This window comes from Etheostoma cragini, chromosome 3, assembly GCF_013103735.1.
Source record: "Etheostoma cragini isolate CJK2018 chromosome 3, CSU_Ecrag_1.0, whole genome shotgun sequence".
NCBI lineage: Eukaryota > Metazoa > Chordata > Actinopteri > Perciformes > Percidae > Etheostoma > Etheostoma cragini.
This window is the reverse complement of record NC_048409.1, coordinates 14530992-14553612: the sequence shown is the minus strand read 5'-3', so window position 1 is coordinate 14553612 and position 22621 is coordinate 14530992. Positions and strand designations below refer to the sequence as shown.

The following is a 22621-nucleotide window of genomic DNA, read 5'->3' as shown; positions in this document are numbered from 1 at the left end:
GTTCACGGACTCTGTCAGGCACACTATACGTGCAGAAGGGTTTAAACCTACAACAGTCGATCATCACTGGTTCCACTTGTCTTGGTGCACTTTATGGCAACCAAACAAGCTGGTTGATATTTCGCTCCTTCCATCCAGAATGCTTTATCCACATGAATCTGATCATTCTGTCACGGCTGCCATTACTTCATGCGACCTCAACAACTCTCAACAGTCTGTTGAAACCTCTTAGATAAGTGACAAAACTTTAAGAAACAAAAACAAATGTGTGCAGCTGCCTTTTACCTTACACTTTTTATAAACTTACATTTCTGTTGATCAATCAATTGCACCAAAAAGTTAAACATGTCACAATTTTGTTTGTTTTGTCTAACCAGCAGTCCCAAAGCCTAAATGTGTTATTTTAGTGGCTGTTTGAGAAATTACTTTAACAATTAATAAATTGTTGAAATGGTTGCCGAATAATGTGTTCTCTCTCTCTCTCTCTCTCTCTCTCTCTCTCTCTCTCTCTCTCTCTCTCTCTCTCTCTCTCTCTCTCTCTCTCTCTCTCTCTCTCTCTCTCTCTCTCTCTCTCTCTCTCTCTCTCTCTCTCTCTCTCTCTCTCTCTCTCTCTCTCTCTCTCTCTCTCTCTCTCTCTCTCTCTCTCTCTCTCTCTCTCTCTCAGAAATGAGAAGGTCAAGTCCTATTTCCAGGAGAGTTAAGATCATATAATTTGAAAAATAAAATGTTTTAAATATTCAGTATCTAGTAGTGGCACACACATTTTTGTACATACTGATATTAATAATTTATTCATTCACATTTTACAGCCCATAATTAACTATCCATCCCACTTCATCTTCTCAAAAATGTAATTTCCCCCCTGGGGATCAATAAAGTATCTCTTATCATTTAAAAAGGACGATCCAACTAAAAATCCTTTCACCTGTGAAAAAGAATTTAGCATCACACATTCTCATAGGTCTCTTCACACTTTTCACCAAGTGAGTTATCAATATAATTGATTCAAATCTAGTCTTATTTTTCCTTTTGTTCTCCGTTTGGTTGTTGGCAGCCCTCCATCGGTCCCACTGCTAAATACAAGTCCAGTAGTTCATGTTGGCCAAATCTGTTCCCTTCCGAGAACTGGACCAAATGAATGTCCTTCTGCACGGGAGCCTCCAGGGTCCTCCGATCACTGAGCTCAGTCTCCTGGGGTTCCCGTCTTACAAAGAGCAGATCCATCCTGCTCCTTTGAAGATTTCAGTGAAAAGCATAGAGCAGAAGGAGAATGGTACAGACTCCGATCACTGTGCCGAGGATGAGAGAGTCCCTTCTCTTCCGCAGGTTAATTCGCTGGATGAGATTGTTGATGGTTGGGAAACGGTCTAGGAGAGTCAAAAGTTAGGGAACATCACAAATATTTAAATTGCTGACTTTTTTTGTAACCCAGTTAGAATTAAAATGAGAAATAAATGCTTTATATTTATTTGTCTTTTTATGATCTAAAACAACTATACAGAAGAGCTTTTACAAGTTCTAACTCACTCATAACATCTTGAAGACTTGATTAATATTGTCATTGTAAAGCAGAATGCTGACATTAACCAACAATGTGGTTAGGTCTAACTACTGTAGCCCTTTACAACGACCTTGTTGCATTATTTTTTGACCTCTACAAAATCAAAGGATAATTTAGGGAAAGCCCCAACCCCCTACTGGGCACATCCCTATAAATCCTGATAACAAAGACCCACTTCCCATCACGGAAAAACAATATGTGAGCATTGATTTCTGAAGGAACAGTCATCAGGTCACACCAGGAACCCTTCAGCTTCCAATCTATTGAGTTGGCTGCTTTCTCCATTGCCCCCTCCCCCAATAAAAGGGAATGAAATAAAAAAAATTTTTCTGAAAGAGCAATTTGTGAGAGAATAAAAGATAAACCAAAAAAGGTGGAATTATGGTCCGTCTACTATTACTACAAGTATTAGGGCCACTGTTAGAAAAGGTTGTCCTGTGAGATGTCGAGAATAAAGTAATAATATAATAAGAATGATAAAAGACCGGCAGCTTTGTGTCGCTGTCTCTGTGTCTCCCTCGCTCAGAGAAAAGCTTTGCTCTGTTCTCCATTCCAGGACGCTTCCCACTAAAAAGCTTGGCAAAGCTCCAAAATAACTGGAAACACTTCTGATCGGGCATAAAGCTCATTATTGTGTGGCTTATTGTCCGATAAAGAGCCGTGCACAGCTGCGGAGATAGAGAGTCCCAAACGGTGTTCTGTTGAATCTGATACTAGCATCTAACAGCAGAGCAATTCTGTAATGCACAGCAGACTAGATGACAGGTGGAATGTTTCTTGAAATATTACGACTATTCTCAAAATCTCAATGAACAGAGATGTATGGGACGGCGCAGTTTTTTTTTTTTAATAAAAATAAATTAATGTACCACTAATATGAAAGGATGCCATATGCACATTTAAAGAGGTTACTTCCCCCAAACAAAAGAAAACAGAAGACTAAATGCAAACCTACATGTGTGTTGACTCAGCAGGAATAAAATAAATATTTGAAATACAGAATGCCTGAGAGCCTTACTGCATTATACTCCATTATATCAGTTTTTTGAATTGTCACCCGCCTTCTGAATCTTTTGTTTTCCTTTCCCTAAACATACAACCATGCACTTATAAGCATAAAGGATACTGGCCAGCGTGTTGACCCTGCTCTGTATGGATTTCAGAAAGCCCCGTTGGGAGGTCATGTTCTCCTTGGTTGCCATTGCAATACTAAAGAGACAAGAGAGAGCGATTAGTTGAGACGTGACAATATGCTGCATGTGGTTGCACTCATTAGTACTGTAAAGTACCTTTGACTGCAAGTGAGTGCACATATGATAAATGAGCATCCAGGTTAAAAGATAACAGGTGATGTAGTTTAAAGCTGCAGACTGCCAAGGAGGACAACAGACCCACCTAAAATGTCTTTTGGGGGGACAAATGTCTTTTCCCTACAACTGCAACATATCAAAAAGCAACATTTAGGTTGAGTCAAGGTTGTAAGCTTTTGGTGCAGAAAAACATGTGAAACTGCAATTTTTAAAGAATTATTTTGTCAGCCAAAACCAAAAGACATTAAACTGGAGAGAAACATTTCTGCGGATATTTGATTTAAAATCAACTTGGTTGTATATTTAATGACTTTTAATAGTCGCAACTCACTCAAGCAAGTTCACACCTGTCAATCAAATTAATCCAAGCTAAGTTTTAATCAGATATTTAGCCTACTGAAAGAAATTAAAGGTGCTGTCACCTATTTGATTACTATCTAATGACCATTCATGGACACATTATAAGATATAGAAGAACATGAGACTGTGAAACATAGTTTGCAAATGTGGATATTCATCTGTTTAACCATTACAAACGGGGATTTAAGGATTACATGTCTGTAGGCACGTCCATGCTCCAAGGAAGGGAATCATTCTGGGGTAAAATATAAGTCATCCTATCACGTTCTACTTCAGCGTTGCGTGGGTGCCTACGGGATGTGTGTGAGCCACCTTGGCTTGTAGAAGGAAGGTGTAGAATATCCGTGATATTTTAGCTCTCTTGCTCTATAACTTTGGCCTCAGCAACTTTCAGTGCAGTGTAGCTGGCAGAAAAAGTTTCAGGCTCTATGTTTGCCCTCTGTGGCATCTGTTACACACAAAAATCAATAGCAGCTACCGCGCCCTCGTTTGAGCCCTTCACAGAGGGAGCATTTGAGTAAACAAAATCAACTCCTCAAAACCACCGGACAAAGGTAAAATACTTCCTTAAATATAGTGTTAATATACTCAAATATAAGTGGCAATATAATGGCATTATGTAACTCTTTAACAGCAGGGTGACAACAAGTAAGCACTGGCCACAGGGGACAAACTCCTCCCATCCCAGAGTGACGGAGCCCTACAGGAGGCAGGTCAAAACAAGGTACATGAAATCTCCACGGTTGGTGGTAAAGCCGAGGAGCAGCAGGTCTAGAGAGAGAGTGTTAGTGTGCGTGTGTGTGTGTGTGTGATCATGGCATCTTCTGACGGTCCGCAGTCTTGGCCTGGAGCAGTGTTATGGGGATCAAGTTTGCCTCAGTCAGGGTGAAACACTTTGCCGACTCCAGCAACCTCAACACACACACACACAGACACACACACAGACACACAGAGACCGACAGACAGAAAGACCTGTCAAGTTAAAGTCAATTTTAATTATTTAATCCCAAATCACAAATCTTCCCCAAAAGCCTTTACTCTGTTCAAAAACCTCCACAGAAGCAACCTCTAACTTCTGTATAAGAAGCACACCTCAGCATGTATTTCAAGGTTGTTTTTTGTTCGGGTATGCACCCCAGGGCCATGGAAATCAGGGTCCAAGTTCTCAAAGGAGGTTATCACAGTAATGGTAACTTTAAAAGTTGACTGGGTGCTTTTCCTTTTGATATCACCTAACTAAGCAAAAACGGGAAGCAAGTCCAAAAAAAACGTTTAACGGTTATAACATTCAACATGCAGATAGAGAAATATATGGATTAGACCATTTTATTCATCATTTAGCTATGATATCAGATGTGACCCCATCTGTAGTCTGATGCGAATTATAATCTGGAAAAACAACTTGAAAAGTACCTAGTCACACTGACACAACACATTTAACTAAAGAAAACTGTCGTGTTCACTTCTGCCCTTCAGACTGTACCCAGCTACACAACACCCAACCTACTATTGCTCTTTATTTCGTTCCCTTGAATATATTTCAGATTAATTTCAGAGTGCAATACATTTGGTTGTGCAGCAATTTAACAATTCCCAAAATAACCTTTGGAGGATTAGGATGAGGCAATACAATGGTATAAATTGGTAAAAAAAAAAAAACAGAAGGTAAGGAAACACATGGGGAGAAATACACAGCATCATCCATCACTTCAGAGACAAAATCCAGCAATCGCTATCCAAGCCAATGCATGGGTAAGCATAGTTTACGAGATGCAAGGACAGGAAATGGCAAAGGCAAAAAAGGGGAGAGGATTAAATGAGGAAGATCAGAGACAACAGCTCCTGGAAGGAGAGGGAGGGTAAATCCTAAACGACATATTTGTCATTCGCGCAGGTCTGCAGGAAAGGAAAGGAGCAGGCACTGGTGAGAGACTGATGTTAACTATAAATCAGGGAGGTAGGAGGACTCATTCTGGGCACGTGACAGCCTTGTTCATTTCATGCAGTAACAATATTATGTGACCAGCTGTTGGAGCACTTCCAAGGCTTTGATGTGCATGAAACTCCCCCAGTTTAATCATCAGTACAAACAACTGCATCGACAAGTTTATGATAAAAAATTAAATAAAAGGTCCATAACACTATACAGTACTAGACCCTTTGGGGAAGAAGTCAGCTATAACGCCCAAGGAGAACTGCCGTAAGAAACATCTGAACGGCACCATTTGGTTTCCGTCGCAGTTAGCAGCTGTGCTTCAATTCAACTGTCAAGCAAATTTGAAGTGAATTTTTAAAATGTTGCAAAAAAAGCAACTTTTGGCAAGCAAGGTGTGTTTCCGTCAAATAGTTCTGAGCCAATAAATTGGCTTCAGCGTATAGCTGGGTGATGGCAAAAATCAAGTATCACAATATTATTGACCAATTACATGGCTCTCGATGATGCTGCGATATTGTAGGGTTGACTAGTGGTGCTTCACAAAATATTAACACAACGAGTTTGGATAAATAATCACCAGTATAGTGGATACAATGAGTAAGTGGGTAAAGGCAAATTATAAAACAACTAGTAAATCCCTTTTCTGTAATGCAGCCTTTAGAACCAGTTAAGACAACACTGGTGTCATATTAAAATAATACAATATCTAAAATGTATCTAGTCTCATATATCGATGTCGATATAATATTGATGTATTGCCCAGCCCTACTTCAGCGTATCATGGGCTTTCCATATCAAATTAAGCTAATTAAAAAAATTTTTAAATGTAATTCTTTTGTTTCCATTTAGCTTTTCTAATACAATGCTTCATACTTCAAAATGTCTTTCCACATGTGAAGGACAGAAAGCAGGTCTTACCTTATTGTGTCATCCATCAGTCGGTCCGAACTATAGACAAAGTGTAAGATAGGGGAGTGGGAAGAAAAGAAAAGACAGTGAATATTGACATGAGGCAGGACAGCAAAACATAAAATGTTATAAACAAATTAAGTAGGGGCTGTTTTTGACATCGGTTTCAGATTGCCATGGGTCAAAACTGAATACCAATCTTGTACTTGGTGACACTGAGCTGGATAATGGACTGAATTTAATTGCATGTTGTTTGGGACTGGATTTCCTTTTCTTCTCATCAACTCCCACATAGTGACGATCCCACCAGTCTGGAAGAACACAGCGTCATGTCATTTGAATCTTCTTAACATCAGTGTGTTCACGTACCTGTTGGCCTTAGTTGGATACAAGTCTTATTTGTAAAAACTGTTGTGTAGACAATTTAAAAAGCAGCGCCAGATGTTAGTTATGCTATGGCAATTGAATTGTAAATACCAAGTCAAATTGCTTAGAATAACAGCTATAGTTAATTTCTGTTTACCCTCTGCACTAAATAGTGTGGCTGTTAAGCAATTCCTTTTGTTTATCTTCTCCTCATGGATGATTCCCTCAACGACGGAGTCTGGACTAAGTAGACCCAGAGAGGATTTTACCTTAGAGTGTCCTACAGAGAATATTGAAAGCCGCACACAAACACAAATCTGTTATGTTGTGTCACCAGTTTTGTGTTTTGGCCTGCTGATAAACAACAATGCTCTGAGCGGTTTATTCCCTAATTGGAATCAATTTGGATCATGTTCCAGAGAACTAAAGTAAATCAAACAAACAAAACTAAAGGGATTGAATTTCATAGTTCAGCATCCATTCAACAACTCCACATCCCCATTGTCCAGCTCCATATGTGGTCTGCGTTGAGCTCTTAGTGTCCTTACTAAAAAAAGTTCAAACAGAAAAAGTATTACGGGAAATTTCACAGTTTAAGGTGTTTTCACAGTTTTATATATAAGAAATAATTGCAACATCTTTCCAAAAGTCAATGAGTAATTGTGCTAAATAATCCTGATAACACATGAGAACTGCCGGATGACATATCACACCAAAATCCATCTTTTCTGGCTTCAAGTAACGCATTGGTGTCCAAACATCAGCATCAGCGTCCAGTGAGGAGCTACTGGCAGCTTCAGCCGTGATATGGGTGTGCGTGATGGCCACAACTGTTTGTTTAAAACAACAATGGCGAATGTACTAGACAGGTTCATCACCTGCCAGGTACTGTTTTCTTTTTACATGAGGGGTAAACATGCCATCTTTTTCCATCTAACAGATTTTAGGAAGCCCGTAAATGAGTTTATCAAAAATTATGAATTCAAGGAAGACCAATAATCTCAAAAGATTCAGGATTACAGAAGAAGCACTGCAAAGCTTATTAAGGCGGACCAAAAACGATAGCATCAAAACTACAAAACGCAAGCATTACCATCAAGGGCCCCTAACTAAATTTAAGATTGGGCCACTAACGTGACCTTGTACAGGTCACTTATTTGGTCAGGAATTGACCAACTGATCTGAGGACAGATATATATATATATATATATATATATATATATATATATATATATATATATATATATATATATATATATATATATATATATATATATATATATATATATATATAGGTGGAACCACTTTGAGATCGGTCCTTTAATGACCTCTAATTTTAGGGTCCTTCTCTCGGTTGGCGGGCCATACAGCACTGACCTCAACCAGTAAATGTTTAATTGTTGGATTTAATTGCTGTAATCCCAAGAGTGTCGCCGGTGCGATTGGACACTGCACAGTCCCAGTGTGGGCTGGAAAGCCTTCCGTTCTTGGATCAGAGCTTTGCACACAAGCACCAAACTGCTACTTGGCAGTAGTTTGCAATATCAGTTATCTTTGTCACACTGAAATGGAATGATTTACATGGGATGATAACTGACACATAATTCAGAATGAGGGATGGCAGGGAAGTTTGCACAAATGCATTGTGGGAGCAGATGGGTGCAGCAAAGAATACTGCAGGGATGGGTAGGATATTGTGATGCAAAACGCAGTGAAAAAAAAGGCCAGCAACAAAAAAACAACTGACTCATTTGATTGATTATTCGACACATAAGATCTACCAGAAAAAAGGCTGTATGTCTGAAATAGAAAGCCACATGACAGCGGTTGTAAATGATGAAAGAAAAACATCACAGTGGACAGACCAATGACTGACAGAGAAAACTGAGCCTTTGGTTGTCTGCCAATAGTGTTCACACTGAAAATCATGAGCTGAAGAGCAAAAGAGAGAGTGGCTGTGAGCGGAGAAGGTGAGCTCTGGTTTAAAGATTTTTTGATATGCAGAGATGAAATGGGGCAAAAGATTTATGCTTTGTTCCCTCCATCATCAAGCTGCAGCTGTGAGGTTGATTGTGCCATCCCGTTTACGTATATGTGGCCTTCTGAGGTTTAAGCTTTGAGCGGGTTCCTTCCATTTCTCCTGGTCAGTGGCGTTGGGCTGCAGTAATTACATCGCTCATTAGCTCCCAGCTAATTGCCTTTCTCAGTGGGATGTATCAACCCACCCTCACCTGCATGCTTCCTCGCACTGTTTCGCCATCCACACACACACAAACATGAAAACGTACAGACCGCTTACTGCTCACACGCGTGTGTCCATCCACAACAACCAGTGGCAAATATGTTACCTGCATGGGCAGTGATAAGCATGTACCACTCAAAGATTAACAGCTAAACAAAATGGTAACCAATTTGTTTTCTGTTGACTCACCAAGTATTTGACTAGCATTGAGGGGTTTTCTGAAGGAAATGCTGTACAGCAACTTTCTGAGAGTAATGGGCTGTCAGGTTGGCTTTTAGAGCAATATGAGGCAACGAATACAATCAGCCAGGTGAACTGAAACATTAATTACTTTGCTTAGGAAACAGTCTAGCAAATCTTGGCAACAGTTGCAGGAGGCAAACTGCATTAGCGAAGAGGAAAAGTGCTCGCAAATCAAAGCTCAGAGCTACGTACTCAGCACACCTTTGAAAATGGTTATATGGCTGCCATTATGTGTTTCAAGGAATTAAAAATAGCAGGAAAGCAATGCTGAAAACATCAATGAAGATATTGCTTGTTCATTTTAATATTTGCCTGTTGGATTACATGGCTAAATGTTGTCAGTAAGAACAACTACTAACTATTCCTCTTTTCTATTGTCGACAGTTCAGCTGGGCCTTCACATTGTGATTAGACTGGAGCAGTTAAAAACCTGTGGTGATGTAGAACATTTAGCTACTCAGAGAGAGTACACTGTTGAAATGAGAGGCCTATGGGCAAATACACCACCAAGCACAAAGAGACAATCAGTGCATGCCAGCAAGCAGCAAAACACTTCAAACCCACAGGAATCAATAAAGAAAAGGCATATTATTTTGCAACTAAGTGGCAATAAATGGTACACAATCTTAATCTGTATAATGTCTTTACAGGAAAATGCACTTGTGATAGACCATAATGGACTGTTATGTATGAGCTAGTACATAAATTTGGTTAATGCACTACACAAAAGCAAAACTCTAGCAGCTTAACTTGATAACAAGCTAAAAAACACAACACATAAGTTAATTGATCCAAAATGCTCCAGACACCCACACATCTTTGTTGGGTTAACTTCTGACTGAACCTCTACATCTTCCGAACTGATTTGGATGTCTCTAGTGAGCCAGACAGAGCAGGTCAGCACTTTATCCGGAATCCTCCGAGCTTTCCTCTACTGATAACATTAGCATATCAGGGAACTGATATGCTAATGTGGGCAGCCCATATCAAACTTCTTAAGATGGCAGCCAGGCAGACTAAAAGCAGGGTTAAACAGACATGGGGACAAGAAGAGACAGAGTCAGAAATTAAGAAAAACAGAGAATAAGAAAGAGACTGTAGGAGGTGGTCACATTGGCATTTAAATAGTTAAATATTTTGGAGAAAAAAAACTGTTGGAGAAGGATACACCCACAAACAACTACAGTATGCTTTTTGGATTCCGTTAATGGTGTCTGTTTTATCGCTTCACATTCTACTGCACTTTTACAATAAATACCATTTAGTTAAAAATAAGACCTTGAAGAAAGTGAGGCCGATTGGGGAAGGGAGTCAGGTTAAACTAGCCATCAGGGTTCTGGAAATAAAAGTCCAAATTGTAACCCCAACAAATATCTTTTGTTACTATCCGATTGAGCATTTGAATCCTCTGGATGGGCAATAAATTGTCATGGTCTAATCAATGAATAATAGCTTTTTTTTTTTTAAAGGTGCAAGTAGACGATAAATTTACCAAGACGCCTGAGTAAACTGTATAAGTTGATTGATGGATAAAGATCGATGCACCTTACTTTTGGAAAATACATGCAGAGGAAAAACATTTATGAGGATGGCTATGAGAGGAAACAGAATTGTCCAAGAGAATTGCTTTTACATTTTATTTCAGAACTGACAACAGAGCTAAAAAAAGCAGTGTTTCCAATGGTGTTTATAATTAATAGACACCTTAGGGTTTTTAGGACTGTGAGATGATGCACGATTACGTAGAAAGTCATTTGAAACTAGACTTGGAAGCAAGTAACAGGGTCCAAGCAGACCCACAGCAAACACACTCCATCAAATTAAAGCAAAGGTGTCAAAGTGAGGAGTACATTTTGCTTCATTTCACACAGACACCATTGCTGTCAAAAATAATCTGTTTGACAAGAAGTCCTTCTCAAAGTGACCACTACCATAAAAGCATTTCCTATATGAACTTTCAATGCACCTGCCCCTCCCTCTAGTTTATTCATGAACAGTGACCTTTACGGCAGAGAAAATGGCAAAACAGATAAAGGATAGAGAAAAAGACAGCGATAAGGCAAACTCCCAGAAAACAACAGAAATATCAACAGCACTTATAGTAGCTCTACTAACTTAACAGCATCAAGTTAAAGTTTTGGTCCACACTACAAACACCACACCAGCATGTACACACACAGACTGCTGCTAATCACCTAGTATTATCTCACCATATTGTAGTTTCTGTCGTAGCAATGGTTGGTCACACAGCAAGCTGCAACTGCAATTTGAAAAAGTTAAACCACTGAATGCAGCGCCAAATAGCTGTGTGTATTAACGAGAGTCCTCCCTCACCTTGATGCCGCTGCCAACCTTGACGGGCGGCAGCAGCTTTCTGTCTGAAAGCACCTAAAGTGTCACTCTTATTTAGGATCATCACTAGAAGCCAAAACTAAAGAAGAGGTTATCTTTATTAATCTGGGCATATCTGTCTATTAGGTTCTGCTGAGAATGAATAAAGGCTGGTAAGCACTCCACCCAGAGCAGATATGTGGAGATAAACTGCAAGGGACTTTTCTTTGGGAAGTAGTCTTAGCTGATCAGTTTGGCAATGGTGGCACCATCACTTGCCAATATTGTATTGTACGCGCACACACACACACACACACACACACACACACACACACACACACACACACACACACACACACACACACACACACACACACACACACACACACACACACACACACACACACACACACACACACACACACACACACACACACACACACACACACACACACACACACACACACACACACACACACACACACACACACACACACACACACACACACACAGCTCATGCATTACATCATCTACCATAAAAACATTGGTAGACAGAACATTACAATCCTCATGGTGGCTCACTTGACCCGGGTAAAAAGCAGAGGGCAAAAAAACAGGGTTTTAACACAAGCTTAGCTGTAAAATGACTCCACAGACACTTCGCGGTGTGAATATTAAATTTAAAAAAACTGATAAACGGATCACACGAGTTCACATAACAGACACCATTGTTATTTATGAAGAAGAAAAAATTATAATCTATCATCTTTGTTGAATATCTATGCCCTTCCTCTGGTGATAACTCTTACCATTTCTGGCCACTAACACATTTTAGTCCTTTTCTCTTAAGGCCCTCTTTCCTGTTTTATGGCTCTAATAGGATCAATCTAGCGTAACTAGATCCCCATACTATCTCCGCCTTCCCCTCCCATCTGTGTCAATGGTCTGGGGAAGCCCGATAACATGGGTTGTGGTTTAATAAGATAACTTCATTATGGATATCCTGATCAATTGTGCTGGATTGGCACAAGGGCTCGACTGCTGGGAATGCAGGTGACTGCGTTGCTGAGATTATTTCATCATCAAAATTCAATTTGGGGAGGATAAGAGAGGCTCCGATTTTCCTTTCTTTTTTCAAGGTACACTATAAGGGCACAGCAGATACAAGTTACCGTGTGACAGATTTTTCAGGGCCACTCCCTGACAGCAATAATTACTCTCTCTGCTAAAGTACATGAATCCATTAGGGTGTTCACTTGTTGTTGTTTTTCTCGTAGTGTCATATTAAGTAATGTTGGAGTGTTTATGTGACTCCTGAACCCCTGTGGAGCTACCCTGGTTATGCTTCTGCAATTGAACTGTCACCTAATCTAGAAGTGGTAGCATTCTGCAGATACTTCACTCTCTTGGAAATTTCTTTAAGATTATTTTTGGGGCATTTTAGGCCTTTATTTCCACAGGAAGGATGAAGACATGAAAGGGGAGAGCAAAGGTCGGAGTCGAACCCTCGGCCGCTACGTCGATGAGTAAACCTCTATATGTGTGCACCTGCTCTACCAACTGAGCTAACCCGGCCACAGGAAACCTCTCTACTTGCGGTCCTGAATCTCAACTGAGGGTATCTGCCAATGCAGAGTACTGATGCGACCAGTGTTTTCCTTTTCTCAAATTTTCTGAATGGCTGATGACAAGAAACAAAGGTCGAATTGGTGAATCCCGGTAACGGCACCAACACAGTGATAGACTGGCGGTGTTGGACGTGTAACTGTTATGCTACAACAAGATTTGTCAGCCAATAATTAACTAGCCATCCCTCATGGAACTTTGAGTTAAAATAATGTTGCGACCATATCACCAAAAATGGAGTCCATGTAATACCTCATCCATCCATCCATCCATCAGCAATGACCAAATATACAGATTTCTGCATGGTCAGATTTTTATCACCGTACACTACAGATCCCTTGTTATGTCACTGCCCCAAAGCATGGCAGCTGTTATAGGAACAAGAGTGAACTAAAGTGGTATTTTACTGGGCTAAATAAATGTTGGTAATTTAAATGCAGATCAGTATTTGCTTACACATACAGTAGTGGAAATTTGGTTGTAGGGTTTGTAGAACAATGCAAAACCACATTTGTGTTAAAAACAAATCTTTTTTTTCAAAAACTGTCATTGAATTATCTTATTTGTTTTCTTATTACTGCATTGCATTTGAAAGGTGTTCATGTTGTTTAGTTTGCCCCCTGTATATGAGTCGCTCTATAAACCCCTTTTCATTTCAAACATTTTCATTCCTTTCAAAAATTCAGAAAAATAAACATTAGCCATGCCCTGTCATGGCAGATACACCCTGTTTTAAAGGAATCAAGAGGTCTTTAATGGGGAATAATTGAGACATTATTCCTTAAGAGGTTGAAAAAGCCACACCGACTACCAATCTGACTGCTTCATATTTGCAATGTTCAACTCATAAGATGGGATCCTCAAGCCTGGGCAAATTAAAAAGCTCTTCTGTGCTATATTAATATGTTTTGCCTGAATGCGTGCGTGCGTGCGTGCGTGCGTGCGTGCGTGCGTGCGTGCGTGCGTGCGTGCGTGCCCTGCTGACTTTCAATTTTACTTTTCACACAGGGAGGGTAAGCTTTTCACTCCTCACACACGGGTAAACACAGATTTCACAAACTTTGCTACTTCATGCAGTTCTGCAGTGTCGGAGTGTCAGCCAAATAATAGGAGGACACTAATAAGGTTACTGGCAAACTATGCTTTTACCTACTGTGTCAGTATAAAAAGTGTGCTTAATTATGAAATTATGTAGTAGAAAATGTGTTGGATAAGCCTGATCAGCAACACGCAGCAAGACAAGAAAGTAAAGTAAATCCCTCCTACAAGTAAAAGTAATCCTGTCTCTGCCTATACTTTCTTCAACGGGGCATTAAGTAAAGCACAGACATTTTTTTTGTCTCCACTAGCCAGGAAAGCACTCAAGTCCGATTTACATTTTCCCTATCCTGAAGCATACAAGAAACTCTATATTAATGAATGCGACATTATGAAAAAGTGGCTTTCAATCTGCTAGAGAGTATAAGCATCAAGAGATAAAGTGCCAAAAACTGCCAGAGCTTAAAAAAGCAAGTAACAGTGATTTCCGGTGTTATTCCAAATGCAGAACCCTCAAGATGAGTTATCCCGACTTTGATTTCCGGGAAGCTGAAACTATTGTTCGCCAGGAAAGGCTGTAAAAATGGCAGCTACATTCTACTTTCAACTGCTGGGCTTTATATACCAAAACTAACAAATAAATATCCTTATAAACTCTGCTGAGTGAATTAAAAAGTTGGATTCTTGGTTACTTCAAATTTGGCAAAGAAGGGTGACGGGAACTTACTTTCTCAGATGCTCATGCTCCTTCAGAAACAGCTCTGTTCTTCTGTTGTTGACCCCGGAGCCACTCTTGTATGTCCTGAAAAAGGGAATGCAGATACACTAGTAAACACAACACTGTCACTTGGAACAAGGTCAACAATATTTGCTATTTGTCTAATGTGACCCAACATTTGAAAGCAGTTAGTGTCATTACAAAGTTATGTCATCCAAGTCAAAAATGATCCAGACGTCACAACCAAACCCGTGACACCTCTTAGAGCCCTAACAGACCAAGCTGACAACGAACTGACAGTCGACAGACTTAAGCCTGACCTTCAGCTGCAGCTTTTGCAGTATGTCTGGCACTAATGACTGTTGTCTGTTCAGATCAGCGGGTGTCAGAATCCGTCGCTCAGAGAAAGGCATATCTGAGTGGCAACACATTTAGTTTTTCATCGCCACCACAACCTTTTCTTTTCCTCATAAAACCGTCCCAAAAAAAAAAAGGCACTGGTGTAACTGCTGTGTAGACCCAGTTTTTTATCAAACGGCAGTCTGCGCCAATTGAGCTGCATGTATTGCTTTACAGTAAAAGCCCTCTTGTGGTTGACCAATAGTTAGCTTTTAATGTAAAGCAATCAGCAGCAGGACATATTCGGTTTGCATTAGCAGTAACTTAACACAGCAAATACAGCACCAGTACGGCTGTAGCAGAGCAGATCCGAAAAAGGACTGGTAATGCTAGCTACCATATTGAGCTGAGCAAAAATCATTTTCTCCTTCTCTCTGGTCACCTGCATGACCACATATGTTGAGCCAATAATACATTTATTGCAATAACACTACATGGAAGTGCAGAGATGGTTATCCTGTTCCCAAGCAGGATCAAAAAACAAGCAAGCCTGGTTCTACACTGCTATAAAGCAGCAATGGAACAGTTCAGAGTGGGTGGAAGTCTAGAACAGCATACAATACTTATACAAGTTTATAAATTATCTATGTAAGAGGGCACTAATTCTATGCACATACTGATAGCAACATACAATCTCAAGTTGATAAAATGAGTAGAAATTATGTGGTGTGCTCTATTTCTAAGCTATCTGGTCACAAAGCGGTATCATGGATGGGTTGCAAACACATCACACCCATTCGGTTTTGCTTGATGCAGCTCTAGTTATCAGCATCCCTGAGTCCCAGTGCTCTCCTACGTTTCTGGTCATTTAACACAGCCCCACCCTCCTATTGGGCAACATGACAAAGAGCAGGGGAGGAGGAGGGAGTGTAAAGCATGAGAGAATGCACACGCATATACCATAAACATCCCACCCCACCCAGAACAAATGTGCCTACTTCCTCCCCGGTGCACCATCCAAAGCCGTTGAATGGAAATACTATATTCAGTGCACACACACAGCACACTCCACAGTGGCTGCCTTCAGTCCAAGCTGATCGCTCCAGCAGCAGAGCTGATGCTTTTGTGGGGCTAGAATTGCCTGTACTGACAGCCAGCTTCATCACTTCAGCAAGGCTTTATAAAAGGGCACCAATGTAAATCACAGGCATGCTGTCATTGTTGTTGCTGGCATTTAAAATCAAAGCAGGAGAAGAGGGAGGTCTGCTCCATTCTACTTTCATGAATACAGCTGTGTGCGTGTGTGCGTGCGTGTTTGGGAGAATCTGTTTTGCTGACAGAGTCTGCAAGAATGCAGAATGATACTGACACAGTTTTTGACAATGTGTCATATTGCTCATTTATTGTGCTTGCATAGATCAAATAATTGCGCTATTTATTTTAATGAGTATAGATTTTTTTTTGTGCAGTGTAAACAACCTCGGTACACATAAAACAGTTACCAGCGTCCTGGCCAGGTCGACTCATAGCCCCAGATCTCTACTGCCCTCTACCTGACAAAAAGGGACAAAAGGCTCAGCTGCAGAGGAATGGACAAGACTCTGTCAATGGCATGAAAGCAGACATATTTTTGAATAAACTGACCGTAACATTTTGCTTTCTAAACACAACTTAAACTGCAATGTATTACGTTAAAAAATGTAAAACTATGACTACTGACACAACAACAGGATGCTGTTATGATGCAAGTTCTCAACTGAATTGCTCAATCCAAGAGCAAAACAATCTCAGATTGTTTGATAAAATCACAAGGTCATAAAACATTGGGCCCTGCTTCTGTGATGTAGAGATAATAGATTTTATATCTAAAGTTTTAAATTTTCTCACTGCAATGTTTTACTGTTGCAGACAACACAACGGAGTAAAACTGTAGTCACTGATTTGCTCTGTACACACCTCAGAACAGATCACATGGAAAGTGTGTTAGTGATGTCCTGTTAACTCAGAGCTTTGGCATTCCTCACAAGCTGAATTACAGTTCAACAGATCAAGTCTTAAAAAAAAAAAAATCAGTTAGTCTTCCATCGGTCCGGGATTGACTTCTTTCATATATTCTCAAGTCCTACCTTTTCACTTTCCATTGTCTAGCAAAGGTCATTAGGGAGCTAAACGGCAAATTGCTCTTCAAAAGAAATTGTCTCATGTAAAGCATGACTCGGCATCTTATTGTGCAGTGCCACAACAGCGGCAGCTGTAATTCCCCTACCTATATGCTTGAGACAGTTCCCTTATTAGCAGCCCCAGGGCACATTAGTCATCGTTAGGCTGAGCAATGGGTCAACAGGATTGGCTCATTACTATGCATTAGATTCATCATCAGTAAGCCTATTAGAAGGGTCAGTGGCACTCCTTAGTAATTTGATTTAATGAGAAGATGGAGGGATCTGTTGCATGTCTGTTGCATGTAGTGCTGACCTCATGGGATAGTACTGAGTAGATATACGTGCATTGTGACTTCAAATTATCACTAGATAATAAAGGCTTGGTGGTGCATTAAAACAAGTTCATTTAAAATAAGTTAACTTAAAGAGTGCAATTACTTGTGAAATAAGAGACAATTCTTATTATTATATAATTATTACTATCACAATAAATGTATACTTTGTTTCAAGAAAATTGCTATAGTCAGTGTTGCTTGGCTTTGTTTTGAATGTGGATCCGGTTGATGTGTTCATGTACGAATGTCTTACTGCTTCTTGTTGCTCTGGTCTCAAAACATCTCGCCGAAGGACTACAGTTGAAAATTTTCTGGCCGGCTCACACTGGGACATTTACAAACATGTTGATTAATGTACACTGTTGTAGTAAGAGCCATTTTCATATTGTTTTGGGGGTAGGACACAAACTGTCCACTGGTGTCACCAGTGTGATTATGAGTGTCTATTTAGGTAGGAGCCTTTCAACAGGTAACAGGTATGCTGTTAATCGGAGAAGCATAAATAAAAGTTTTTGACCGCATCAAACTACACATTGCACAGTGTCCATGTAGATAATTGTTTGTTGATGGAGCTTGAAGGACACACGATTTCTTGTACGTTAATATAAAGATCTTTGTGCTCAATAAATGACCATCAAAACGCAACGAGGACTTTTGGAGTCTGTAGTTTCACCAGGAAGCTGCTGAGCGGTGGCAGCTAGAAGAGAGCGCGTCCGCTAGTTTCCTAGCCATAAACCATTTGTTTGTTTAAGTCCGTTAGCAGCCCCTCAGTGGCTTTAATTTTTAGGCTTAGCCATTAGAACAGTTCCTATGAATAAATAGAATTAAAAATGAAATCTGTTGAGGGGGGAAAGTTGTCTGTTCCTTAACTCTGTCAACATCATCATTATAATTTCTTAACCTTGCTGTTAATGGGACCTTGCATGCTATAAATATCATACAAAACAGAAGCAGCAGTCTCTGGCATTAAGTAATTTATAATTTAATTTATAATGTATACTGTTTGTTGATCGCCCGTGGGAAAATTACAATTTACACTCCGTTTTGTTAGTAATTAATACGCACAGGTCTGAAATACACACACATGCTCAGGATGTATATGCACAAATGGTGAGATGTCAGAGTGGGTGGGCTGCCAGCTAGACCAGCGCCCTGAGAAGTTGGGCGGGGGGGGGTACCGTGCCTTGCTCAAGAGCACCTGGCAGTGCCCAGGAGGTGACGTGGCAAAAGTAGCAAGCCAAGCCCTTCTGCATTCTCTATAGAAAAAAATAAAGTACAACTGCTGATAGCTTGTTATATACATCCCCAAATCCAATGTATAAGTTAGTCTACAAATACACTGGTAGAACATTTTAGAATTGAAGAAATCTAATTATTTAGTCGTGTAAGGACTAAAAACCCATTATGAACTAGACACACCTTTAAATGGGTTAGTGTGAGAGCAGATGAGAAAATGTTATGATATGAGGGGACTGTGAGGCCTGTGGAACATGTGTGAGGTAGACTTTCTGAATATGGGATGGATGGAAAACGATCAATAGGAATCCTGCAGTGCTCACAGTATTCTCAATGCTGAGTCTTACAGGTCGGGTCGCGGGAGCTGCTTCCCCTGCGACCCGATACCGGATAGGCGGACAAAGATGGATGGATGGAGTCTTACAGATCAATAAGCTATTACAATATTTTTTTAAACAAGAGTCATGGTCTGGGGGAGCCTCCATCTCATTTCAATACACTCACTCACTGCTGAGGCAATTTTAGCAGAGGACACGCTTTCTCAACACAAGGCCAGAGAAGCAAGCATTTTTCAAGAGTGTGCCAAGTGGAAGTCAAGGTTTAACTATTCCTCTAAGGAATACAGTCTACAACCTGGAAGCACTGTGAATAATGCTTGGCAGTTTTTATTCCTCCACAGCCGTTAAGATCAAACACAACAAATTTATCATATGACAATATTATTTGTCTTGTGTGCAATACCATGAACAGTTTCCTGTGAGCGAGACATTATGTGTGTTGGCTCTGACCACCCATTTACTGCATTGCTTCATCAGTCGACACACTTAATGAGTTATCAATAGTTACGCAGATTAAAATTGTATTTCACAGTGTGAATAATAAACTACACAGTCTATATTCCCATAACTGTGAACACACGCACGTGCATGAGCTAATGAATCATAAGGTGGCGTGACTGGGTACTTACTCAATGTCTTTCCTGACTGACCCGAGCAGGTCTTCCCTTTCACGGATGGCCAAGAAGTTGCCTTTGGTTTTGTGGAATTCATGAGTGTAATCCTGCGTAGATAACAAATCAATGTGAAAATGAGGAAGGGGTGTAAAGAAGAACAAACATTGAAGACCAAAAAGGACAACACTGAGCTATTTAGAAAACTGTTCTGCAGTTAATATAGTAAAGTTAATTTCTAGAGTGTTTTACCGAAAACAAAATCAGCAATGTTGAGTACAAAGAGTATAGAAAATAGATGAGCGCCATGAAAAAGGGAGAATCAATTGGGAAGAATAAGATGGCAAACCTGTAGGATGTCTCTGTGTCTCTGCAGCGTGTGCATGAGCGCCGCATTAAGAGAAGCTGTGCCCGGGGTGTTGGTGTACTCCGCCATTTTGTCATTCACTGCAGTCAGCTGACAGAGAGATGGAAAATAGATGGATTGACACATGGACGTAAAAGACATCAGGGAAAAGAAATCAGCAGATAAGGTAACGACCCACACAATAGTAACACACATACTGTACAACATGTTTGGATTCAAGGATGTACACTTTCTATCAAAGGGATGTCTTTAGTAATGCCAAAAAGCCAAATGATATCACACATCATAGGGATAAATGCAGTGCACCCATTTGAGATTGGAATTGCATAATATTACTATCATTATGTAGTTGTGGTCATTCACTTTAAACATGTACTGTTAAATTCTATTCTTTTGCTATGATCGCCTGTTTGGAGAGTCTGTCTTTGGACTGCCCCATAGGGAATGAAATGATGTGACCTACATTTTGGATTGAACTGAGTCAGATACATTAAACACTCTAGGGTCTAATGCAAACTATGTGAAGAAGTGGAGCCTGCAGTCTGCTCTTTCCTTGATGAAAGACAAGACTCTTGGTATAAATCCAGTGCTGTTCTTATAACATTCTTTCTTGCTGGCCTTTCACGGGCCAGTGGCCAATGATAAATTACTTACTTTGGACAGTAGCTGTTCAATCTCCACTGACATGGTGTCAAACATCCTGTCTTGGGTAGAGTTGTTTAGTAGCGGAGTGGTGTCTGACCTTGAGGAGGAAAAGCAAAAAAAAACTTTTTTAAAGGATGTCAAAATATTACAAATTACACACTAATATTGATGTGAGTCGTTTCACTAATTAAATGATACACGGACAAAATGAAGTGTGAAGTTTAGCACATTAAAAGGAATAATGCTTGTATGAAGAGTCTTGTGCACTTGGGTTCAAACATCTTTAGCAAATTAAATAAATGTGTGTCCAAATGAAAATAAATGTTGAATAAGAAATTACTCACAAAGCAACTAATGCAAGCAACATCTAAGGCATTCCTCTGTGAAACTAACACTACTCCCTCCATACACAGATCTTAAGTGCGACTGACATAAACATTAAATTACATGGGTAGTTATGGGTTTGCTGTTTGCTTGCAAGCCACCACCGGCATATCCAGGTCCTCCAACCACTACAACTTAGGCCACCTTTGCACCTTCATGATTCTTGAGATTATAAAATAAATGTTGAGATAATGTTGTTGTGCGATGTGACCAGAAACGTTTTTGACAAGTAGCCATTTTTTAAATATTTTCACTAAAACACGTATATGCCTTTGCATAGATTATGTCCCTCCTATTATTTAGATATTAGGCATGCATCCCTAAACTAACACAAATGAGAGGGACTCAAACTACTTACAGAGCCAACTAAAAATTGTTTTTATTATCGGTTTAGTCAGACTTTTCCTGATTCATAATTTGGTCTTTAAAAGGTTCCAAAAAAACTCAACCTATCAATCCAAACAGGTCAAATGTGTTCTTGCTTTGTTCTTGATTTACCTACAGAGGCAGTTTGACTTGCTGGGTGAACTGTGTAGTCTCCAGTTAAGCTACAGTTGCTAACTACTTCTGAACACCCTACGCCTGTGTGACTGACAGCTTTGCTTTAGGCGATTGTGAACTCTGCAGGTGAGACGGATCTTACGTGTCTCCTCGACGTCCATCCCTGGAGCTGCTGTAGCTGGTGCACAATTTACTGAAGGAGACCAACTTCAGGTCGAGTTCATTCTCCAACTGTCTGGCCTGCTTTCGCAGATCTGTAACAGTGGCGCGCACACAGAAAAACATTTCAACACTTAACGCTAACACGTCAACACTTAGCTAACAATATGACCCGAACGAGGAAAAATAAAGAAACAGCTTTCTACTAATTGCCATCTAATGGATGTAACATCTGTTAACGTTACAACAGACTTTTAATGTGTTTATCGTTAGTTTATAAACCTTTTAGATGGGTGACACAGATATAACAGCCTAGCTAAAGAAAAACGATAATTTACAGTGTTCGCTAGCTTGTTAGGAGCTAACGTTACTCGTCGTATAGACACGTAACGTTAGCTAGCTATGTGTTTAAACCACAAATACGAGCCAAACGCGCCGAAAGTGACACTGGCGAAATAATTTCAGACATTATGGATGCTGTATTACATGTCACATTCCGTTTTCTGAGCTAAATTGAATCTAATTTTGCTCCCATACCTTCCCAGTAGTTGCTGCCTCCTATTCCTGCCATCTTTGTTGTCCTACGACGTCACCAAGTTCCAGGGTGCGTCACCGAAGAAGACGTACCAACAAAATAGAACAAGTCGTTCCATAGGGTTTTATCGCCCTCAGCTGAGCCTTTCAGGCAACACACGTACCAGGCCCCATCATAACAGCTCCATCTAGAGGCCATTTGGGGCTTCCACAATTTTATGTTTCCTCTAAAGACGCATCGTATTAAATTCTTGAACATGCAGATACACAATATATTATAAATGTTTACTGTCAAATGGGTGATTTTCAATCTTACCTGTATTTATTCTGTAATTTTAGATCACTACGAGAAATGTGATGATGTGGTTAC

General features: G+C 40.0%; 1 protein-coding gene across 1 annotated transcript; it reads right to left on the bottom strand.

The window, feature by feature from the left end:
* Positions 1 to 762: 762 nt before the first annotated feature.
* On the bottom strand, positions 763 to 22382 carry gosr1 (golgi SNAP receptor complex member 1). The gene is made up of 9 exons (XM_034864329.1): positions 22255 to 22382; positions 21701 to 21812; positions 20683 to 20770; positions 20011 to 20118; positions 19680 to 19771; positions 14650 to 14724; positions 6086 to 6115; positions 2688 to 2770; positions 763 to 1367 (listed from the first exon to the last, which is right to left on the bottom strand). The coding sequence occupies exons 1-9, from the start codon at positions 22286 to 22288 to the stop codon at positions 1243 to 1245; spliced, it is 747 nt and encodes a 248-aa protein (XP_034720220.1). The 5' UTR covers positions 22289 to 22382; the 3' UTR covers positions 763 to 1242.
* Between the last annotated feature and the right edge of the window lie 239 nt (positions 22383 to 22621).

Coding starts and splice junctions, on each gene's coding strand:
- gosr1 (XM_034864329.1), bottom strand. CDS start 22,288: ATGGCAGGAATAGGAGGCAGCAACTACTGGGAAG. Junction 21,813..22,254: donor AGGCAGCAACTACTGGGAAG/GTATGGGAGCAA, acceptor CCACTGTTACAG/ATCTGCGAAAGCAGGCCAGA. Junction 6,116..14,649: donor GAGCATGAGCATCTGAGAAA/GTAAGTTCCCGT, acceptor CTTTGTCTATAG/TTCGGACCGACTGATGGATG.